This window comes from Tubulanus polymorphus, chromosome 4 (assembly GCF_964204645.1).
Source record: "Tubulanus polymorphus chromosome 4, tnTubPoly1.2, whole genome shotgun sequence".
In the NCBI taxonomy this organism is placed as follows: domain Eukaryota; kingdom Metazoa; phylum Nemertea; class Palaeonemertea; order Tubulaniformes; family Tubulanidae; genus Tubulanus; species Tubulanus polymorphus.
In genome coordinates this window covers 24,040,902-24,065,998 of record NC_134028.1, presented here as the reverse complement: position 1 = coordinate 24,065,998, position 25,097 = coordinate 24,040,902, and the positions used below count along the sequence as shown (strand labels likewise).

Here is a 25,097-nt window from a genome sequence, read left to right as displayed (position 1 = left end):
ATTTGGGCTTTGATGAATTGAATTGGTATTTCATGTGATAACATTTCAGTTATTCTCTGGGTAACTGATTTGCAAACTTGATTCAACTGATTTGAGCGATTGAGAGTAAATTCTGTTGCTTATTGGCGAAGAAATAACCTTTTGAATTTAAGATTCAGTCACATGAAATACCATTGAAACCACTCAACAGACGTATACAGATTTATTCCTTGATTCGACGGTGATTTTATTGGAAAATGTTTTCAAATGTCGTAAACTCGTCGAATCTTGTAGTATTTCTATTATGATAACTATGGTCTTCCTTTCGCGTGGATGATTCTAGAAATTGTTCGATTTAACTAATCAATTACATTCGATTATTTCAATTACCGGCTATTTATTTTCGGCACAAATGTTCACTACTCGAGAACCATAAATAGATACGAAAGTGAATCCATAAATCTTGCTTTAGGCGGAAGATCGTAGGTATTAATTGAAGCCTTTTCAATGAGTAGCATCTCTCGTCTCGTCCCGGAAAAAAAGATCCATTCACGGATGAAATACTCAAAATATGCGTAATTACATCTTTTGAAATAAACCAATTAGCCAGAAACGAAGCCTCTTTAGAAACTGAACAAGGTAATTAGTTAATTACTGGTTATTAATTACCGATAGGGAAATGCTCCCGGAGCGAGAGAGACTTGTAATTCATTGTGGCCGACTGTTGTTGATTCGGTTTTTCAGATCTGTTCAGCATTTTGCCGCAGTTGTCACGAACTTGATTGATCAATTATTCTAATAACTGCTGCTCCGTGGAAAACTATGAGAAGTATTTGAGGCGAGAATGTCGCATTCCACCTGTTTTCATCTGCAAGTTAGCTGATAATTAGTAGTGAAACACTTGGTTGTGACGATAATGTAGAAAATTCCACACTCCCAAAAGAAAAATGAGTTCAAAAAGGTTTCCTTTGGTAATGATTTTCTAACGTTTTGACTATACCCTGGTAGTCATCTAAACGTTTTGACTATACCCTATTAGTCATCTTAATGTTTTGACTATACCCTATTAGTCATCTTTACGTTTTGACTATACCCTATTAGTCATCTTTACGTTTTGACTATACCCTATTAGTCATCTTTACGTTTTGACTTTATCCTATTAGTCATCTTTACGTTTTGACTTTATCCTATTAGTCATCTTTACGTTTTGACTATACCCTATTAGTCATCTTTACGTTTTGACTTTATCCTATTAGTCATCTTTACGTTTTGACTATACCCTATTAGTCATCTTTACGTTTTGACTTTATCCTATTAGTCATCTTTACGTTTTGACTTTATCCTATTAGTCATCTTTACGTTTTGACTATACCCTATTAGTCATCTTTACGTTTTGACTTTATCCTATTAGTCATCTTTACGTTTTGACTATACCCTATTAGTCATCTTTACGTTTGACTATACCCTATTAGTCATCTTTACGTTTGACTACACCCTATTAGTCATCTTTACGTTTTGACTTTACCCTATTAGTCATCTTAACGTTTTGACTATACCCTATTAGTCATCTTAACGTTTTGACTTTATCCTATTAGTCATCTTTACGTTTTGACTATACCCTATTAGTCATCTTTACGTTTTGACTACACCCTAGTAGTCATCTTTACGTTTTGACTTTACCCTATTAGTCATCTTAACGTTTTGACTATACCCTATTAGTCATCTTTACGTTTTGACTTTACCCCATTAGTCATCTTTACGTTTTGACTTTACCCTATTAGTCATCTTAACGTTTTGACTATACCCTATTAGTCATCTTTACGTTTGACTTTACCCTATTAGTCATCTTTACGTTTTGACTATACCCTATTAGTCATCTTTACGTTTGACTTTACCCTATTAGTCATCTTTACGTTTGACTATACCCTGTTAGTCAGACTTTTCTGAGATTGAGATTTTCTGTATTTGACTGATTCTCAGCTGGCAAAATCAGCAGAACGGTTTAATAATGATATCAGTATAAAACGGTGTTCTGTTGACAGACACAGCTGCAGTATTCAGCTATTATTCGTATGATTTCGATGGTTTTGGCTCCTGTAACCGGTGGTACCACCTGTGTTCCGAAATTATCCGATATATCGAGCTGTAGTTACTCAATCTGCCGCACAGTTCCATTATCCCTCCCGGAAAAAAAACTATATCGGGTCAATGCTGAACAGATTGCTTTGATATTTTTGACGAATTTTCATTTTCCTGTTTTTTTCGATTGAATTTCCGAAAATGTTTCAACGTCGTGGAAAAAAATCGTCCGAATTTCGCCGATTTCGAGAACGGTAAAACGCGGACGATTTTTTTGTCCGACGACCAGGAAACATTTTCGGAAATGAACCGTTTTATTTATTCGGTTTTTGTTTCGTTCGATTTCGCAGGTGAATAATGCTACGGCAAGAGTTATGACGAAGAAAAACCCGACACCCACTGTACCAACTGGTGAGTATTGATTCTACTTCATATTCGAAAGTTCTAAAATCCGCTTACGAATATCTCCCTAATTAACTTTGAATCCTCACTGGTGTTATGGATTATTGTTTTAGAACGGCCCCATTGGTTATAAAGCGTAGATATCAAACAATTTTCTTGCCATCATAGAACATAACTTTGGGATGTATTTTATGTCTAATGTATCGGATCAGTGGGGGCTTTAAACACGAAATACTGGATAACATACAGGCGTATGTGAACGTCATCGGTATTCATCTCTTTAAACGTTCATATTGGTTGAACTTCATCTATAGTCCTGCTCCATAGAAGTTCATATTGATAGACCTTCGTCTATAGTTCAGTTCGTTAGACGTTCACATCGGCTGAAATCATACATGTTCAACACTAAACTTGCGCAGTAAAACTTTTGGGAAAATTCAATTTCCACTAAATTTGACTTAAGGATATCACAGCACTCGCTATTTAGGGTTACTTTTTGTGGAGAAAACATTTTTTGAAAAGTTGGGAATTTTATAAAAACCTAAAAATCAGGGGCTTCAATTGCTTTTAAGTTAGATAAAGATAACCAAGGAGATAAATACCCGAGTAGCAATGAAATATCAATAAATGACACTAAGTCAACTATTCACTGGTTAACTATAATCAACTTTTGAGCAACTGCAGCCCCTGGCAACCATGTAACACTCTCAATGGACCTAGAAATTTCTTCTGATTTTCTGACTAAGGGCGAAACGACTCATACAAGTTTAACTGTACGCACTAATTACTCGACGGGTAGGTTCTGATACCGTCTGATGCTCGAGGACTGTGTCATCTTCCTGCTGTTAAAAACAAGTATCTTGCCGTGTTGTATGTACGAAATATTGATTCGTGCTGCTGTGTAGGAACATTCACAGATCGGTGAACACCGGCGACAGTGCCGGCCACGTTCAGCGCTACCGCGCGATATTGTTTCGACTGTGGATTCATCGCGGGGCATCGCGTTCACCGACATTATTATTGTACGAAAATGCACGTTTCTATGGCAACTGATGAGATGAATTTATACGTGCTAAGTTTTTGCAGCCTGTTGCATCTACGCATGAATCGGTAAAAAAAATGATGGATCCGATTTTATGTAAGGTTTTTATTCGCTGATTTCGAACTGAATTGTGAATCAGATTTGAATACATCCAGGAAAATTGGAACGGTTGCGTCCAGAATAAATAAAAAGGACCCAAGTCTAAGGCAACTAGTGGGGTCCATCAATCTAGGGTAAGGAATCTTTGAAGAAATACATCCTAAAAGATGCCATTTACACGAGGATGAGCGTAAAATTGACAGGTTTTAACAATCCCTGTCTTGGCAAAAAGGGGCGACCTCAGTGGGAAGGCAGTGATCCCCTTAATCCACCCCTGCACACCTACGGGGATTGTTGTTACAGAATATTCTCTTCCATTTTCTTTAGAATGTGAACTCTATCTCTCTCTCTCTCTCTCTTCGCTACTGCGTTTAGAGCTATGAACTGGAGTAGATCGGTTTACACAAAGTAAACTTAAAGAACCAATGTAAACCAGACATTTCATTTCACCCTCGAGGCATTTTGGTATTACTGCCATTGATCGAGAAACAGTCTTCTAAAACCATCAGTATATGATAAAAGCCGATGTCTTAAAACGATACGGAAAATCGATGTTGTATTTTGAATATTCGCCTCGAGTATATTTTCACGTTGTGTTCTATTTTCAGCGGTGCCCACTGATGTCCATAGCGCGTACGCCTTAGCCCTTCAACAGTCCACCGAGGACCAGCAAAGACTCGGTACGTCGATGACTTTTATCACGATGATTGGTTTTATGTGTATGAAATGAGTAAATCCGTTGTCGTACCTGCGATCACACGGAGCGTATTTTTACCCGTATCAGCAATTCATTCGCACTGGCACCAAATGGGTCCATGCCTAAAGAAAAAAAAACATCCAACCAGGCCTGTTCCAAACTTTAGAGCTGATCAAGTTATTGCGCGTTTCTGGAAATGACTCCGCTCACTTGCCACAGCATCATTTTGATAATACTTTATGGGTAAACGCACTCGCTTATTAAGCAGGGCCCAAATTTTACTTCAGCCCGGGCCAAATCGTCTCTTTGTGATCGTGGCTTATATGTGCATGAGAGGAGGGAGGAATGGCCGGGGAATTAGTGATAAAATGGATGATACTAATTGCACCTATCTTTCATACCTCTTCAATGGAGGGCCTTCAAAATTGTACGATTAAAGAACCATCGCTTGGATCAGTTATCAGCTAGCGAATTAAACAGTTTTGAATTAGCATTTTAACGACTTTCAAGACGAATTATGTTAATTGTGATTAAAACTTTAATCGGTATTCTCCATCGAATTATCCCGCAATTTTATACGTAATTAACACAATTACCTCATTGAACATGTGTAGTTTTATTGCATGTTAATGTTTTTTGCATGTTTGCTATCACGTCATCTCACTAGCACCTGCACGCCAGGCGGGCACTTCTATGTCATTTATTCTGCCAATATACGAGTGTCATCAGAAATATCATGACATTTTCATATTCAAAACAATTGCCATATTATCAGGGTGGCCACTAAACTTTTCGACAAAAAGTCAGGGAATTATGTATAAAAGAAAAAATCTAAAAAGCAGGGAGTCAGGGTTATGTGTTGAGATTGCTAGATCATGCATAAAATCAAACAGTTTCCGTCTGTACCTAATCTATTTTACTGTGTTAATTGATTGGATTCTTTCCAAATCAAGTCGGGGGGGGGGGGAACAATCGGCTTGTCAGGGAATAGTCAGGGGGAAAAGCAAGTCAAATAAAGTGGCCACCCTGATATCGTGGTACGACCTTTTCGAACTTCCAAATGGTTTCCGCCCATATTTGATGATTCTGACTAATATGCGTTTCTTCTTTCTTCATTCTAATCAATTCTTACCACGTTCGGTGAACAGACATTCATACATACACATCTACCGGTAATTGAGACCGGATTATCCTCGTAACGTATACAATATCTCAATATCCTACTCGTCGTCGGGTACCTCGACTGCGCCGCCTCGTCAAAAAAAACCAATCCGTATCCGAGCGTATATAACACCTCCGAAGTTCGAAGATGTTACGAGACCTCGTCTGAATTTACTTGACGGTCATTTCTCTGAAATTACAGTATGATCGATACAAGTATGAAGGATATATGCATATTGCTTGAGTAGAATATGGTCGGATAAGTCTCTTCTTACATCGCTAATTACTGATTATCACAACGTTAATGCAGTCATTCTAGTATATTCTTATTTAAACAGTTCAGTGTCTTATGATCGACTTCTGGAAAAATGGTGAATTTAGAAAATGGCAACTCCCAATACTCCCAAACACTGGGAAAACACATTTGAGTTGCTCTGCACTCAGGTGTAGGTCAGCCTTGCAACTGGCAGCGGCTCGTGATGCGATTCCCTGTGATTTACCACTAACAACGGCTTCACAAAGATCTAAAGCGGCCCCAAGTGAAACTAGGTGCATTAAGTTGTGCATGTTCCATTTCCTGCGATGCGACCATCTTAATCGCATGCGACCCATGTTGCTCTTGCGACTGATAAGAGTCTATAGTCACGCACCATCGCAGTCAACCTACGCGACCAGTTGCAACCGATTGCATCATGTCATCAGCAGTCTAAGTGTTAAACTACCCCCGCCCCTGTACCCCAAATCCCCATGGCTTTAGTATATAAAAAGGTCGCCAGCTACGATTCCCAACTCTGCAACTTCTTTTTCGCCGTAACGGGAATTTCTCGAAGAAAAACCTGGCTGCCACGAGAATGACAAACAGCCGCACTATTTTAATCTCCTCTGAAACACGGATTATTGGAAGGAAAATGATAGTTTTGAAATGACGTCGTTTCCGATTACTTCCCGAAGATTGCCGTTGAGAAAGATTTTTGCGCCGGTTTCGCAATTCTTCCCACTTGTAGCTCTTCTGCGGCTCGAATGACATCATCTAATACACCCACCTTACGACTTAAAACTAACACGTTAAAAAGGAGTGCCTCGGCGGAGAACGGATTTCATTTATTCGGCATTCGATCGATATTTTCATCGCATTTTGCTCCGAAAGCACCCAGAAAAGAACGCGATATTTGAGAACTTAAAAGGAACTTTGTCTAGTTGCAATTTCAAAAGATAGACAAACTCTTGACTGTTTTTTTGGTTCGAAGTTGTAAAACAACTTCCATCCATAGTTATTTTTTTTCGGTTTTGACACCTAACAATGATCTCTAGCTAGAATTCAAGATGTCGTGTCATTCAATTTTGATTTTGATAAAATTCGCTTTTAATCTTCTAAATTTCATCAAAAGTTGATTTTAAACATATCAGAAAAAACACATTTGAAGAGATATTCTTTGCCGATACTGATCGAGTGATCTGCACTCGAAAATTCTTGCCATCGTTCGCTTTAAGAAATCTGCCTGTCAATGCTTTATACGAGACGTCTATTTATAGCGATATCATCGATCCTCGCAGGTATTTCGTTTCGTAATCGCGTTTCGATTTTACGACTTTTCGTCGATGCAAATAAAATGATGAGACGACTCAAAAGACTCAAAGACTCATTGATCTTCAAAGCCACGACTCGTGGCATCTGTAAATCGTTCTTTACCTAACCCTAACCCACGTCTATCTCTTTTGAAACTGGGAGTTAGTTATAACAATCTCCCAACACTTTATTTTCATACTACGCACTAGAATTCCTCTATAGTTTATATATATATACTAATTACTATTCATTAGTTACATTCATTTTCATAAATGCTCACGATATTCCGTTTTGTAGAAACAAAAAAATGGAAAAATGATAATGATTTGAAGCATGATGCAATAATAATAATGATAATAGTAATAATGATGTTACGCATGTTTATATCAGCCTCGTTTTCTAATTTTCGATTATTTGTTCTGCGTCTAATTTAGGTTGCGAGTCTCCCCCTAACGGACAGGGTCTCGTTATCTACAACTCCCTATTACAGCCCCAATTCATTCAAAGTATGTATTCATGTCTCATTGCATCACATTAATCACGAGCTTTCCTCGCTGCATGATTATTATTCTCTTTTTCAAAACAAATATTCGAACAAAGTCCAAAACGATATTTTTCTCCCCCCCCCCTTCTTGAGCGATATGCCTCCCTCCCCTCGGGCGCGCGAAGAAAATGATTGATTACGTTTCGTCGATCTAAAACTTCGGCAGCCGAGACTTGAAAGAAAATCGAAAAAAATTCCCCGATTCTCGAGTATCAAAGGATAAGAAAAGCGTTCGTTTCGTAGCTGTTTAGATCTTTTAGTCTTTGATATGAATTTATTCTTTGAAATCGAATCATTCGCGATCGAATCGTTGAAATTATTTCTCCCGACCGTCGTAGATCTGAAGAATTCGATTTCTGTAGCCGGTGATTTTTCTTCGATTTCGTACCAACCTAAATATTGTATCGGGTTTCGCATTGTTTGCATGTTCGGTTGGCGATCCTGATGAAAATTGATGACGTTACTTCGTTAGTTTTATTCGGCTCGAAGGCATCGCTGAGAGTGTTATATTTGTTCAAAATCGCAGGTGCGTCGAGCGTCTAAAACTTCTGTCGGGTTCACGTATTATTGGAAACAAAATTATTTTCCATATCGTCAGCGATGTCTTCCGATATTCTTGCGCATATTTAAATCATATGAACTACGTAGAGAAAGGTGAAAAACCAGCGCACGCTTCTAGCGGAAATCAGTATCGATAATATAGATATATTACGTTCACATTTTAGTGAAAATCTCCGCGCTCTCCTATTGTAGAAACCTTTCTAATCGATCTCGCTGTATCTCGAAACATTACGATGAAAAAATTATCTTTATCGGTAATATCATTAAGATGGGGAACAGCAACGCCAGCTATCCCACCAGATGGCGTGATGAGTACGCGGTCTTATGTTTTCAAAATTGATTCGCCGAACTAAGACCGAGTAACTACTAGCGACACCTGGTGGATCCTTGCTCGCCGTTTGCGTCATCCTCAATTGCCACAGTTAGCGTTGGCGTTCCCCATTGATAGTATTCCCCACTATTGGTTCCTATGTTCTATTTTACTGAGATGAATTTCTAGGCTATTAATATAGAATTAATCATTTCCTCTTTCTGACAATTGTTTCATAATGTGTCTCACGCGATAATGTATGAATTATATATGATGATTGTATATATTTGTAGCTGCCGCTCTGAGAGGTGCTGCCATACGAGGTCGAATGCCAACTGTTGCCACTAGAGGTGCTTACACGGCGGCTACCGCTGCCGCGTTACGACACCCTTCTCCATTAGCTGCTGCCACAGCCTTGCCATATGCACCGTAAGTACCACCAATATGACTGGTGATAGTCATTGATATAGAAATATCTGAGATCCAGTTCCACGGACCAAAGCAGAGTTAACCCTTGATTTAAAACCAGTTCATTTTTCAGTTAGTCAAATCTTATTTAAGAACTGTTGAACTGGGCCCAAAGCCACAGTTTTGAGTCGAAATGGTTAATTTCGAATCAACAAATATAGAAATGAAGTCCTGCAGCCACGTAATTGACTGGCTGCAATATTAAAAGTTGAAAATTCTTCTGCCGATAGCATTGCTGATACGTTAAATAAATGTTTTCCGGAAAAGATCCTAAAAGGAATCGCGGATAACTTATCTTCGAAGCTTTTATACCCTGAAAGTCTCGGGATTCTGTTGAAAAAATAATCTGCAAGGGTTATTGAATCATAACAGCTACTTACAACAGGGAAATGTACTCCGCTAAGCGTAATTTCACCTGTCACTCATTAGCTATTTATTGTGTATTGTTCAGCGTTGTTTACGCTCTAGTTAGGAACGAGTAGATCTTGAACGCTTTGAGAATCTTCAGTAGAAACTTTCTCGAATATGATGAAGCAAGGCGCTACGTGTCATCAATCTTAAACAATAAACGAACCTGATGTCGTAAGCTGTCGGATTAATTTAGGAAGCTATCGACGCATAGACAACAATTTGTTCTGATTAAGCCCTTCATTATTAATACTCGCGAGGAGATTGAATCCTGCATGATTTATGTCTTCCCTCCGGAGGATCGACCGCGCCGAGGACCAGTTAGGCTCCGGTAGACATCCGTAAATAAACTGTTTCGATTTTAATTAAGTAAAATACTGCGTCGAGTCGGCAGTCGCTAATAGAACAGTACACGCTGACCTGCGAAAAAAACAGGGAATCAGAAATATCTAGGGGAAATCAGGGGAAACTTAGGAAATTTGACGAATTTTGCAAAATAAAACCTGGAAAACTTGAATGATGCTGTTGACGACGCATGCGTTTATCGATGCAGGATTCATGAAATCTAGAAACCTAGAAATTTCTCCATAAGTTGTACAAATTAACATAGAAAACTCAAGGAATTCGCAAGAAAAGTGTCCAAGTGTCCACCCTGAAACGCTTTATTGATATGAATATATTTATATATTTTTCAGGGGTGTTTACCAAGACCCGTTCCTTGCAGCTACGTACACTGACCGCTACCAGGTAAAAGTTCAAGTGCGTTATCAAACAATTTCTATTACATTCTCGATGTTTGTCTCAGATTCGTCACAGTCGTACTCGGTCGTCGTCGTCGTCGTTACGTTTTCTTCGTTCGTATCGATTTGTTTTCAACGATGGAGAATCAAAGATTGATGTTGATTTTGATGTTTTTATTTTGTAGCCGTTCGCAGCGGCCGCCGCTGCAGCTGGAGGTGCGCTCGGAACCGTATCTAGATATGCCATACCTACAGTAGCAGCTGCACCTGCCACTTACGCAGTAGCTGGGTTAGTATAAGTATTATCAAAAATACATATGTATTTTTGGTATTATCAATAATCGTAATTAAAGGAGGTTATATCGGGGGGGGGGGGCACTGACCTGGAAAACCTGGAATACCTGGAATACGAGAAATCTAGACAAATCAGGAAAAACTCGATGAATTTGACAGATTTTACCAAAAGCCTAGAAAACTCAGGGAATTTGCATAATGCTATTGACCAAGCATTTCTTTACCAATACGTGATTCAATGAAAAATGAATAAATTGTTACATTTTAAAACTTAGAAAATTCTCTGATTCACCCAGGGAATTTTGTGTAATCACATGTAGAAAATTAGGAAAACTCATGGGCGGAAAGTGGCCATCCTGTATGTCCAAATATATTTTCACTGTGAGTTTTGAGCCTATCACCCGAGTGTTCTGGACGTAGTAATGCAGCATCGCCATTATGCTGTTTGCCTGACATCCAATAGATGTCGCCACTCTTCATTCAAACATAGATGGCAACATGTTTACAAGTGAAAATCACGTATTTGAAATATGTTAGTTAGGAGTGGTAGTTTAAAAATAAATAATAGGCTTTATTTCGGTTTAGATATTCAAGCTGTCGTAACCGATAAATCATTATAATCAGGTCCGCTTAAAATGCGAAGTTTATCGTTCTCTGGTGCAATATGTCGGGACTCGTAAATACATTTTTATCAGACGGAAATTATTACGCGCTGTATTTATCCATTTCAGTTATCCGGGAAGAGAATACGCTACAGATCCGTATTTAGGACACAGTATTGGCCCAGTGCCTGGATATTCAGTAAGTACTGAACCTCGTTCTACCAACTAAAGCTATATATAGAATGTTTGCTGATGATTGCGATACCCGAAATCAATTGAGACTGAATATGAAAAGTAAAAATTATACCTCGTTTCTCCAATCGGCCGGATCATGTTTTGAACTGCAATAAAATTCGCAATCAGTTCATTTAGAAAATGTTTTGTACAAGCGCCCGGGGCGGGTCAACTTTAAAGCTCAGCTGAAATAAGAAACAAGGTATCAATTTTTACTTGCCTAAAAAATCCCACAATTTAAAGATTCATCAACTGAAATCCGTTTACCTGACTTTTCCGAAGATTTTCCATTTTCTGAGATATATTCAAAATGAAAAAGTCAGGTTTACAGATTATGAAACCCATTTGAAAGATATCTGTAAATTCATCTTAGCATCTTCATCGACTGATCTTTCTTTTGATCGAACTGAAACGTAATTAATTATGCCTAAACGTGTAGTGAGGGTCCGATTGTAATTAGTAGCGCGGTGTGAAAGAGTAATACTTTCACGCGATCTATTACGATATACTTTCATCATCATCACGTGCGGCGTTCGTAACGTTAGATATTATATCATTTCAGCCGACGGTTTATCGAGGTGGTTATCAAAGATTCGCCCCGTACTGATGATTATACCACGCATCGCATGTCATCATCTCCGACAGTATTGGCCAAGTCGAATGACTGCAGCGCATGACAAACATAAAAACTCTTCATTTTACACACATACACACTGACTGACTGACTGACTGGTTCCAAGCCGCCAATAGAAAAAAAAAACAGCCCACCATATTCTCTAATTAGAGAGAGAGCGAAAGAGTCGGGCTTACGAATGTGTGTTGTGATAACGGAGACACTGTCTCTTCGATAAAACAAGTTGAAAAGTGCGACGTCTTTATAGTTTGAAGTCGTCTACGAACACTGCCGGGTTGTAGGACGAGAGACCAGACGCGGCTCGCGATGATTTAGTTGAATTCTGCGACATTTCCGATTCGTGTGTATTTTTATACGGAATATGAAGCCCGGGAACGTAGGTGCATCGTTTCAACGATAACCGGACCGAAGTGTCGGAACCGGTGGTTTTCAGTTAATTCTCATTATAGTTACGATGAACTTTGCGCAACATCGAAACGAATGACGTTCTGCGCTGGGACGCTCTGGTTAGAAAAAGAGCGACCGCATAAAAAATGAGCTCGTCATTGCACAACATTTGCCCTCTCATTTCAATTCTTTAAATGCTCATACTGCGATATACTTTTATTAACCCACCTTTATTTGTGAATTTTGGACGATAAAAAGGAAAATCATCCTCGTGTCCTTTTACCAGTTACTTCGTTCGAAGCCGTGCGTTATTCTTGCCATTATGTTGAAATAAAAGTGTGCAAAAATTGCTTGTCACTTTTATTTGTCATCAAACTTGAAGTGTTGTGCAATTGCGAGCAAAAGACACTAATCTATTTTGTATATTTTCCAATTTATCAGCGTTCTTTTCGGAAATGTTTAGACGGTATTCTGGGTTTTTTGCGAAGGATACTGATGTCAGAATCTCTAGGATTGATCGATATGTGCTCTTAAATTTAGCCGCGAAGGTTTCCGTAAAAGTGTCTTCTAACGAATCTCAGTTGGTGCCTTTTCCGGAGAAATCTCTGTAAAACTGAATCAAAATTTCTCTTTAGAAAATGTGTTAGAAAAACGAGACGACGTTGCGGAAGCAAGTTGACCCTTACAGGCATTATTACTTCTAAATCATATCTCGCTGAACCATGCGCTGTCAACTCGATCCCGAGATCGAATGCAAGCAATATACTACAATCAAAACTTCTAAATATCTGCCTCATTTATGTAGTGTAAATACAAATACATATATATCTAACTAGTCAACAGGTAAATCTGTCTAGATCTTGTAATTCATCACTTCACTGCTGCCGTCTCTTTTTTTTTCATGAATCTGTCTCTGAACTCTTTCTAGTCTAGTCTCGTCTCGCCCTGAAAATTGCTTTACGGGTCAACTTGCCTCTTTATTACGCGAAGTTTGTCGTACGCACCTACCGTAGTAGTTATATCGGTAAAAATCAGGGACTCTCGATGGAGAGTACCGTATAGCAGCCCAAATGAAGAGCTCTTTTTTATATGAACTGATGTCATTTCTATAACAGATTTCGCGAACACGGTGCTTTATGTATGTGAATATACGTTGACATGTGCAATGCGTAAGAAATATCGATTATAATTATCATTATTATTATTATTATAGATATTATTATCACGTATAATTAATTGATTGGTATAGATGGCAGAGAGTACCAGAGAAATTATTATTTTTTTGTTTAACTTTAATTACTGTAATTGGTCTTATTGATTACTCGTGCAATTTTTTAGTCGAATTATCGAAAAATCGGATGAAAGTTTATCATGACAAAATGACGGTAAATCTATTCAACAATCGTTTCATAGTTAGTTATATATCTCCTCGATTATTTGAGAATTTGAGAATGGTAATTGTTAGCTTCATTTTCGTAATGGATGCTTTCATCTTAACTACTGATAAGGTATTGTTTTATTTTTAACTGACATTTAAGATGATATGTGGACACCTTCATGGAACTGATGCGGGATATTTTCATGCCTAAACTGATTGTGCATAACCAAACAATCGGATGAACCAAAACAGCGCGTCGCTAGCTAGGTTGTGATGCCAATTATATATTTGAGAGTTTTCTCGTAATCTGCGTGTACTATGGCGAGTCTTACTGCGGCAAGCTATCTTTTTATGAAAAGTGCTTCCAGCGAAACTTCGTGACCTCAGAATATTATTAATATTGATGAATATTTGGGTAGCATGATGTCTCAACGATGAATAAATATTTAATTAAGATAATTGATAATTAAAAAAAACGGATTTTTTCTAACGCATCTTTCAAATGTTATTTCAATCAGTATTGCAACGGATTGTAGTTTAAATGAAATAATATTATTATTGTATGAATTACGTGTTTCTCTGTAAGTTTAAAAACGTGTGTTGTGTTTAAATAAAATGTAAGCTAATGTGAATGAATGCGTGAAAGAGCATAAAAGTTAATACGTAATATATATAAATATATATAAAGTATATAGTTCTTATTATGTAATATTTGTTCAAAATCACCAGGGTGTATTTCTTACAGGAACTCTCCCGAAGACCATTTGCTTTTCGGAGTCTTGCGAAACTTCCGAAACAATCCTTCGGGTACAATGGCGAATTTCGGAATATTTTCAAGTTTAGTTTGATGTCAGCGAAGAGGGGTTGGTTTTTGATATATACGTGAACATTGAATGCGTTATTTTCCTTGCTGTATGTTGTACGATAAACTTGTGCGTATTTTGAAAACCAATTTGTGCATTTCTAGATATTATAATTATTATTATTATTATTATTATTATGATTGATTATATTCTCTTGTACAGTGTATTAAATCCTTCGTTACTCGACTTGAGATAAACGAGGGAACAAATTTCAATTGTTTATTGCTGTTATATAATTACTACTAAGATATAGTGTGTAGCGTTATAAGTGACCACTTTTATTAATTATTTCCACTAAATGATAGTGAGATTTTCATTCGCAGCCAGTCGTGGTTGTTTTTGCATTTAGATTCTCGAGTCTAAGTTGAATTGAACTCGACGAAAGCGTCAATGTTTTGAAAACGAAATGTTTTCGATCGGATAAGTCGACACTAGCGATGAATACGTCTCCTAAGTTTTTGAAAGAGAATCTTATTTCAAAAAGAACGACTTGCTGGCGATTGAAAACGACATACTTGTTGCGTACTGAAATCTACACGTATATAGTATGAGCTGTATATCACTGTATTTCGAATATCAATTTTTTTCGATGATATTCGAAAAATGAGTTGATGAGAGAGTACATGAGAGCGAGAGAGAATTTTATTCATAACTTCCAGACGACACCGAGACGATTTTTGTAACGAACTTTTCCGTCTCTGCTCTCTTCGGTTCGATTCGATCTGTGCATGTCTGCAATTATTCGTAAGAATGTGTGTAAATAGTTTGCTAACTTATAAATGGAAAAAATGATTAACTATATTGCGGCCTCACACGTATTTTGAACAATCAGTAATGATGAAACTCAGCCCCAGTAGAAATGGTTCTTAATGTAGTGTAAACGTTAACCCTACCCCTATCTGTTGTAAAATTGCTTCAATGTCGCGATTTGAATAATGAATTTTGAAACGATCCTCGAATTCTCAGTATTAGAATCAGAATTTATGTTTGCGCAGTATTTGAATTGACGAGTTATGACTTTTATCATCGGAAAACGACAGTTCTGCAATTTACGACTTCGATATTATAAGATGTGGTGGCAGACTTTTGAAAATCCCCATTTTCGAGCATTCATCGACAGATGTCTTAAGACCTCAGTCGAGATACTTTTCCAGCTGGAGGGATATTCTATCATCGAATCGCACATCATTTCATGTACAGTAAATGCCGGGCATGTTTAAAGACATTTCAAATCCAAATACGCGTGAGTAGCCGAATCTCGGAATACGATGGGAAATAAGGACTCCATAAAACTTGCGAAATTTGTAAATAATCTTTCTCAGCCGTACTAGTTTTTAATAAGGATTCGAATGTAGGAGGTACTTGTTATTTTACATATATAAAAAAAGAAGAAATGTTATTATGTATTTGAGATGAGAAAAAAAGTTATCGAGTATCTTTTATAAATATATGACGAAAAGTGATGTGGGCCTTAATGATGGAAAAAGCATTATAACATTTTAGTAGGTATTGCAGTTCCATGACACACAAAATAAAACCACGTATATGATGTATATTGCCTAATGATTTAATGAAAATTAGTGAAATTACGACGATTGCTATATTAGAACGTGAAATCGATGAGGGTTTGTGGCAATTTTATGTATCATATTTTGACGCTGGAATCTCATTTGACAGCGGAGATGTCCGCAACACCAAACGCTTGTGTTAATTCATATTCATTGGTTAGTTATGATTTTTTGTAGAATTTACAAGTTTTTTTGTACGATTCGTTGATTACCGTAATCGGGTTTGAAAATCTTCTCACTCATACGACTATAGTTCAGTCTTCAATGACCTGTTCTGTAAGCGCTAGTCACCACACTCGATCGACACTGATACTGCCGCTTATCACGGCGCAGCAGATCAAAGAACATTTCTGCCGCTCGTTAAACATTTTTGCTTTTCTTTCATTCTTCCTAGTCTGAACCTAGTCTCTTTATCAAGAGGCGATTAATTCATCTCTTATCGGTAGATTAATTTCGATTATGTTTCCGCGTTATCGTTCGTAAAACATCATATTTTGTACGAAAACCGGTACATTATGATAATAATTCATCGTTCTTTGCTCAATTTCTCATAAGTCAATCATAAAAACATACTGAAAATGATGATGAATAAAGGGTTTCGACATTGAAAACATTTATACGTCTTTGAAACGGTTGTAGTCGTCGAATTGTCTTGTCAAACACTTTATACGAATTCATTTACAGGTTGTTCGAAGAAAAAAAAACATTTTGAGAAGTTCTTTTTTCTCTTTCCTACCGAGAAAAGCTCAGACGTATTCTGTATTACATGATTATTTGTGTGAAGGTTGTATAATAAAATGCGAACTTCGCATCTCACTGTACGTTTATTTTGTAATTGAGGCCTGAATAATTGTAATAACATTATAATATTGTCTTTGGACTGAGGACAATGTCTCTTGGCACCAATATACACTGTATCTTTGTTGCATTGAATGCAATAAAAACTGTTACTTCATGGATATAAGTTATGACTTCATGTTTTATTCTTTGTTTTATATTCTGGATCTAGTTCCGAAATGGCTTTAACATGCATCTCATTTCCAACAAGTCCACAGACAAAACGAAGTCCATGATAAGACTTTAGCGAAAGTAAGCTCTTTCGGTACGGAAAAAGTAAGCTTACAATTCGCCTGCCACAGTTAATGATCAGATCCCAACCGTCTAGTGCTGGCCCTATGTGTAACGTAAGCGGGAAAAACGTGAACTAACGTTTATACTAGCTTGCCATATTGATAGACTGGTTGCCGGTCTCTACCTTCAGTAATAGACTGGTTACCGGTCTCTATCTTCAATCTTCTTAATCAACCGTATGTGAAATATATTCAGTGAATTGTTGTGTTTATGATGATGTGAAAATCACTAAAGTCTGAATAAAGTTTACAATAGTTGAACTCCATGTCAGTGTTTTGTGAGATCAGATATTTGGATCCACCGCAACATCTCTACTTATAACAAGAGAAATCCCACAATAAGTTCAGCCAAAACGAGAAACTTGAATAGAAGAGTTATATATATTTGCGCAACGTTTCGGCTAAAGACTATTAGCCATCATCAGGCGTACTGATGAATATATATAACTCTTCTATTCAAGTTTCTCGTTTTGGCTGAACTTATTGTGGGATTTCTCTTGTTATCTTCTTACACGGATATTGTGTATCTTCTCGTCTCATCTCTACTTATATTCTCGATACAGACAGAATTGGGACAGACTTGGGTAAAACCAGTGATTCAGATCATCTGGATATTCGCAATATTTTCCTCTCCTCATGGACCAAAAATCCATCACGACAAACTCTTTTTTACTGCCATTCTATATTTATTGTCCACTTCTAGTACAAAATCTTATTCAATATCTCAATTCCAATTGCATTGGTCGAGACATCCCTGTACATCCTCTAATCAGCATCGGGACCACTCTGATTCAGTTATCAGAATTACTTTTGTTAAGATATCAACATTTTACCGTACGGTGCTGCCTCTATGCTCATCGTTGGCGGGATTTTTATACACTAACGTTAGTCAACTCTGGCAAGCTAAGGTCACGGAGTATAACTGGACAGCACGTCGATTGCCAGAGTTGACTTTAGTTAGTGTATGAAAATCCCGCTAACGATGAGCATAGCGGCAGCACTGTACGGTCGGGACACCCCTGTAATCCTTTATTCAGCATCAGGACAACTCTGAATCAGTATCAGTAATTACTGGGTTTGAACCCGGGACACTCCTGTACATCCTCTATTCAGCATTAGGACCACTCTGAATCGGCATCAATAATTACTGGGTTCGAACCCGGGATACCCCTGTTCATCCTTTATCCATCAGGACCACTCTCAATCACAGTAATTGATGGGTTTGAACCCGGGACATCCCTGTTCATCCTCTATTCAGCATCAGTACCGCTCTGAATCAGTTATCAGTAATTACTTTTGTTTAGATATCAACATTTTACCGTACGGTGCTGCCTCTATGCTCATCGTTAGCGGAATTTTTATACACTAACGTTAGTCAACTCTGGCAAGCTAAGGTCACGGAGTATAACTGGACAGCACGTCGATTGCCAGAGTTGACTTTAGTTAGTGTATGAAAATCCTGCTAACGATGAGCATAGCGGCAGCACTGTACGGTCGGTACACCCCTGTACATCCTTTATCCATCAGGACAACTCTGAATCACAGCAATTGATGGGTTTGAACCCGAGACACCCCCGTACATCCTCTATTCAGCATCAGGACTACTCTGAATCACAGCAATTGATGGGTTTGAACACGGGATACCCCTGTACATCCTCTATTCAGCATCAGGACCACTCTGAATCGCGGCAATTGATGGGTTTGAACCCGGGATACCCCTGTACATCCTTTATCCATCAGGACAACTCTGAATCACAGCAATTGATGGGTTTGAACCCGAGACACCCCCGTACATTCTCTATTCAGCATCAGGACTACTCTGAATCACAGCAATTGATGGGTTTGAACACGGGATACCCCTGTACATCCTCTATTCAGCATCAGTACCGCTCTGAATCAGTTATCAGTAATTACTTTTGTTTAGATATCAACATTTTACCGTACGGTGCTGCCTCTATGCTCATCGTTGGCGGGATTTTTATACACTAACGTTATATAGTCAACTCTGGCAAGCTAAGGTCACGGAGTATAACTGGACAGCACGTCGATTGCCAGAGTTGACTTTAGTTAGTGTATGAAAATCCTGCTAACGATGAGCATAGCGGCAGCACTGTACGGTCGGTACACCCCTGTTCATCCTTTATCCATCAGGACCACTCTGAATCAGTATCAGTAATTACTGGGTTTGAACCCGAGACACCCCCGTACATCCTCTATTCAGCATCAGGTCCACCCTGAATCACAGCAATTGATGGGTTTGAACCAGAGACACCCCGTACATCCTTTATCCATCAGGACCACTCTGAATCACAGCAATTGATGGCTTTGAACCCGGGATAACCCTGTACATCCTCTATTCAGCATCGTAGGACCACTCTGAATCAGTATCAGTAATTACTGGTTTGAACCCGAGACACCCCTGTACATCCTCTATTCAGCATCAGGACCACTCTGAATCACAGCAATTGATGGGTTTGAACACGGGACACCCCTGTATATCCTCTATTCAGCATCAGGACCACTCTGAATCAGTTATCAGTAATTACTTTTGTTAAGATATCAACGTTTTACCGTACGGTGCTGCTTCTATGCTCATCGTTAGCGGAATTTTTATACACTAACGTTAGTCAACTCTGGCAAGCAAGGGTAACGGAGTATAACTGGACAGCACGTCGATTGCCAGAGTTGACTTTAGTTAGTGTATGAAAATCCTGCTAACGATGAGCATAGCGGCAGCACTGTACGGTCGGTACACCCCTGTACATCCTTTATCCATCAGGACAACTCTGAATCACAGCAATTGATGGGTTTGAACCCGAGACACCCCCGTACATCCTCTATTCAGCATCAGGACTACTCTGAATCACAGCAATTGATGGGTTTGAACACGGGATACCCCTGTACATCCTCTATTCAGCATCAGGACCACTCTGAATCGCGGCAATTGATGGGTTTGAACCCGGGATACCCCTGTACATCCTTTATCCATCAGGACAACTCTGAATCACAGCAATTGATGGGTTTGAACCCGAGACACCCCCGTACATTCTCTATTCAGCATCAGGACTACTCTGAATCACAGCAATTGATGGGTTTGAACCCGGGACATCCCTGTTCATCCTCTATTCAGCATCAGTACCGCTCTGAATCAGTTATCAGTAATTACTTTTGTTTAGATATCAACATTTTACCGTACGGTGCTGCCTCTATGCTCATCGTTAGCGGGATTTTTATACACTAACGTTAGTCAACTCTGGCAAGCTAAGGTCACGGAGTATAACTGGACAGCACGTCGATTGCCAGAGTTGACTTTAGTTAGTGTATGAAAATCCCGCTAACGATGAGCATAGCGGCAGCACTGTACGGTCGGGACACCCCTGTAATCCTTTATTCAGCATCAGGACAACTCTGAATCAGTATCAGTAATTACTGGGTTTGAACCCGGGACACTCCTGTACATCCTCTATTCAGCATTAGGACCACTCTGAATCGGCATCAATAATTACTGGGTTCGAACCCGGGATACCCCTGTTCATCCGTTATCCATCAGGACCACTCTCAATCACAGTAATTGATGGGTTTGAACCCGGGACATCCCTGTTCATCCTCTATTCAGCATCAGTACCGCTCTGAATCAGTTATCAGTAATTACTTTTGTTTAGATATCAACATTTTACCGTACGGTGCTGCCTCTATGCTCATCGTTAGCGGAATTTTTATACACTAACGTTAGTCAACTCTGGCAAGCTAAGGTCACGGAGTATAACTGGACAGCACGTCGATTGCCAGAGTTGACTTTAGTTAGTGTATGAAAATCCCGCTAACGATGAGCATAGCGGCAGCACTGTACGGTCGGTACACCCCTGTACATCCTTTATCCATCAGGACCACTCTGAATCACAGCAATTGATGGGTTTGAACCCGGGATACCCCTGTACATCCACTATTCAGCATCAGGACCACTCTGAATCAGTATCAGTAATTACTGGGTTTGAACCCGAGACACCCCCGTACATCCTCTATTCAGCATCAGGTCCACCCTGAATCACAGCAATTGATGGGTTTGAACCAGAGACACCCCGTACATCCTCTATTCAGCAGCAGGACCACTCTGAATCACAGCAATTGGTGGGTTTGAACACGGGATACCCCTGTACATCCTCTATTCAGCATCAGTACCGCTCTGAATCAGTTATCAGTAATTACTTTTGTTAAGATATCAACGTTTTACCGTACGGTGCTGCCTCTTTGCTCATCGTTAGCGGAATTTTTATACAATAACTGGACAGCACGTCGATTGCCAAAGTTGACTTTAGTTAGTGTATGAAAATCCCGCTAACGATGAGCATAGCGGCAGCACTGTACGGTCGGGACACCCCTGTACATCCTTTATCCATCAGGACCACTCTGAATCACAGCAATTGATGGGTTTGAACCCGAGACACCCCGTACATCCTCTATTCAGCATCAGGACTACTCTGAATCACAGCAATTGATGGGTTTGAACACGGGATACCCCTGTACATCCTCTATTCAGCATCAGGACCACTCTGAATCGCGGCAATTGATGGGTTTGAACCCGGGATACCCCTGTACATCCTTTATCCATCAGGACAACTCTGAATCACAGCAATTGATGGGTTTGAACCCGAGACACCCCCGTACATTCTCTATTCAGCATCAGGACTACTCTGAATCACAGCAATTGATGGGTTTGAACACGGGATACCCCTGTACATCCTCTATTCAGCATCAGTACCGCTCTGAATCAGTTATCAGTAATTACTTTTGTTTAGATATCAACATTTTACCGTACGGTGCTGCCTCTATGCTCATCGTTAGCGGAATTTTTATACACTAACGTTAGTCAACTCTGGCAAGCTAAGGTCACGGAGTATAACTGGACAGCACGTCGATTGCCAGAGTTGACTTTAGTTAGTGTATGAAAATCCTGCTAACGATGAGCATAGCGGCAGCACTGTACGGTCGGTACACCCCTGTACATCCTTTATCCATCAGGACCACTCTGAATCACGGCAATTGATGGGTTTGAACCCGGGATACCCCTGTACATCCACTATTCAGCATCAGGACCACTCTGAATCAGTATCAGTAATTACTGGGTTTGAACTCGAGACACCCCCGTACATCCTCTATTCAGCATCAGGTCCACCCTGAATCGCAGCAATTGATGATGGGTTTGAACACGGGATACCCCTGTACATCCTCTATTCAGCATCAGTACCGCTCTGAATCAGTTATCAGTAATTACTTTTGTTAAGATATCAACATTTTACCGTACGGTGCTGCCTCTATGCTCATCGTTAGCGGAATTTTTATACAATAACTGGACAGCACGTCGATTGCCAAAGTTGACTTTAGTTAGTGTATGAAAATCCCGCTAACGATGAGCATAGCGGCAGCACTGTACGGTCGGGACACCCCTGTACATCCTTTATCCATCAGGACCACTCTGAATCACAGCAGTTGATGGGTTTGAACCCGAGACACCCCCGTACATCCTCTATTCAGAATCAGGACTACTCTGAATCACAGCAATTGATGGGTTTGAACACGGGATACCCCTGTACATCCTCTATTCAGCATCAGGACACTCTGAATCAGTATCAGTTATTACTTTTGTTAAGATATCAATATTTTACCGTACGGTGCTGCCTCTATGCTCATCGTTAGCGGAATTTTTATACACTAACGTTAGTCAACTCTGGCAAGCTAAGGTCACGGAGTACAACTGGGCAGCACGTCGATTGCCAGAGTTGACTTAAGTTAGTGTATGAAAATCCCGCTAACGATGAGCATAGCGGCAGCACTGTACGGTCGGGATACCCCTGTACATCCTTTATTCAGCATCAGGACCACTCTGAACCAGTATCAGTAATTACTGGGTTCGAACCTTAGAGACATCAGGAGGTCATCGGCTACATTTACCGAAAGCATGGAGAAAATAAAAACAATGATTTTTATAAGAGAAAACAAATCTCATGTAATTAATCATGTAATGTTAACACCAAAAGCCACTTTTAAAGGCAAAGTTAACTATTCAGGACTCTGCTTCTGTATATAAAAATCAGACCGATCATCAGTGGAAATATCAAATTAGCGGGTGGTGAAATATATATGCCGTCACAAAATATTGCCGAAGGGCACTTAAATTTTAGACCGTACAAACAATGTATTGGAAATACGGTCTGGATCCGCCCCTAATGACTATAGTGACAATCAAAACGATTGCTAATTTCGTAATTACTCTTCGGCAGCTCAACACTCGTTTCTAAGCGTCAGTGTGTCCGGGTTGAAGTGGTAAGCTGTATTGCCAATATTGGATTATCATGTTTTCCGGACATCCTCGTCTCCGCACAATGTTGGTGGGAATATTGGGTTGAAAAAAGAGGTGGATTGCAAGATAACAAAAAACCACTGACTGGTGAACTAACAAAGTTCAGAGTAGCTAAACAGATAAAGAATTTCAATCACATTTATTCTCATACAGTGTACAACAATTATACAAAATGCCAGGTTTGTGCTCAAGGAATTATAACGTAAGCTCCTCAAACACGTGGACTGTATTTCAAAAACAGTCCAACCATGGACGTATAAAATATAAACTAGAGTTTATACATCCATGGTCCAACCATAGACTCTAAAACAGAAACGCCTATGGCCCACAACCATGGACTCTCGAGTCCATGGCTCCCCGCACTAAAACCAGAGATAAACCTGGCCAAATACTCGAAACTCGGAAAGCGTAAGATTTAATGAATCAATCTGATTTACATTTTTACTCTTTAACATTTGACCCGGCCGGCCACCTATCTACCAAGGTATTACTTTAACATCATGACCAAACTAACCATAACAGACCCAGCAGATAGAAATTAACTGATTACAAATTTCATTGATTTATGAAATGACCTGGCCGATCAGGAAAAACAAGGTATCATTTTTAGCCTTATAATAATGACTTAGATTATTCAATAATAAAATTACTAGCTTTTAACATCACATATCATGCAAGGTATTTCAAGGTTTTCATTCAAATTTCCACTGCAACTGATTCATACAATTTGAATCAATAGGAAAATAACAAAATTACACAAAGAATTGTAAACTTTGATCCATAAAACACCGACAATAGGGACTAGTCTGAATGTCTAAGACTATTAATTTGACATTTCAAGATGTCACCGGGCATAAGTGACACTTGATTATTTCATGAAATATGAAGCATTCTATCATATCAACTATTCAGCAAATGACAATGTAAGAAAGATTTCTGTTTATACAAAAAACTGCAAAACACATCTCCAGCATATAAACATTAAAGCTGGACCTAAAACCACAAATTCATTCAAATAATCGATCTCTAATTTCATTTCATTAACATTATATTTACAAGAAAACTGAAATTTTGCAAACTTTGCTTTGTATTCGAGGAATTATCAATTCTTCGTTAACCAATGGGGGTGAACTGTATTTGAAAAAAAAACAGTTCAACATAAAAGCATTAAAATCAGAGATAAAACCTAAAGATTAACTCTGGAAAGCTTGAGATTAGCTAATCAATCTTTATTTTCATTTTCATTAAAATTATTTTCAAAGATAACTAGAGTTTTACAAGATAACTAGAGTTTTTCTAACTTTGCCTGAGATTTTCAAACATTATCAGTTCGCTCATTTAATACAACGTTATCTCAGGGAAAACATGACAATAATTTTACTATCGATAACTAATCACGTTTATAGCTGTTTAACATTCTTTCTAAAAAAGAGTAAAATGTATCTCCCAGATATTATCCCTAAAACAATTAACAGTTACAGCAGTGATAGGGTGTGATATATAGGTAAATGGACGCATGACCTTCCATCAGTTATTTGAAGCATTCTATTGAAACAGATATTTTTTAGTGTGTTTGATTTAGTTAAGGTTTA

General features: G+C 38.8%; 1 protein-coding gene across 6 annotated transcripts in view; it reads left to right on the top strand.

Moving 5' to 3' along the window:
- The window catches only part of LOC141903093 (RNA binding protein fox-1 homolog 2-like), a 111,232-nt gene extending 94,262 nt beyond the window's left edge, over positions 1-16,970 (top strand). For 4 of the 6 annotated variants that reach the window (XM_074791045.1, XM_074791044.1, XM_074791043.1 and 1 more), the window contains 8 exons: positions 2,409-2,469; positions 4,210-4,281; positions 7,461-7,532; positions 8,735-8,870; positions 10,013-10,076; positions 10,243-10,346; positions 11,083-11,152; positions 11,750-16,970. In XM_074791045.1, coding sequence (XP_074647146.1) covers positions 2,409-2,469; positions 4,210-4,281; positions 7,461-7,532; positions 8,735-8,870; positions 10,013-10,076; positions 10,243-10,346; positions 11,083-11,152; positions 11,750-11,794 — 624 coding nt within the window. In that variant the 3' untranslated portion in view covers positions 11,795-16,970. The remainder of the gene's footprint in view (positions 1-2,408; positions 2,470-4,209; positions 4,282-7,460; positions 7,533-8,734; positions 8,871-10,012; positions 10,077-10,242; positions 10,347-11,082; positions 11,153-11,749) is intronic. The other 2 variants (XM_074791042.1, XM_074791046.1) reach the window with 2 other exon arrangements.
- The last annotated feature ends 8,127 nt before the right edge of the window (positions 16,971-25,097 follow it).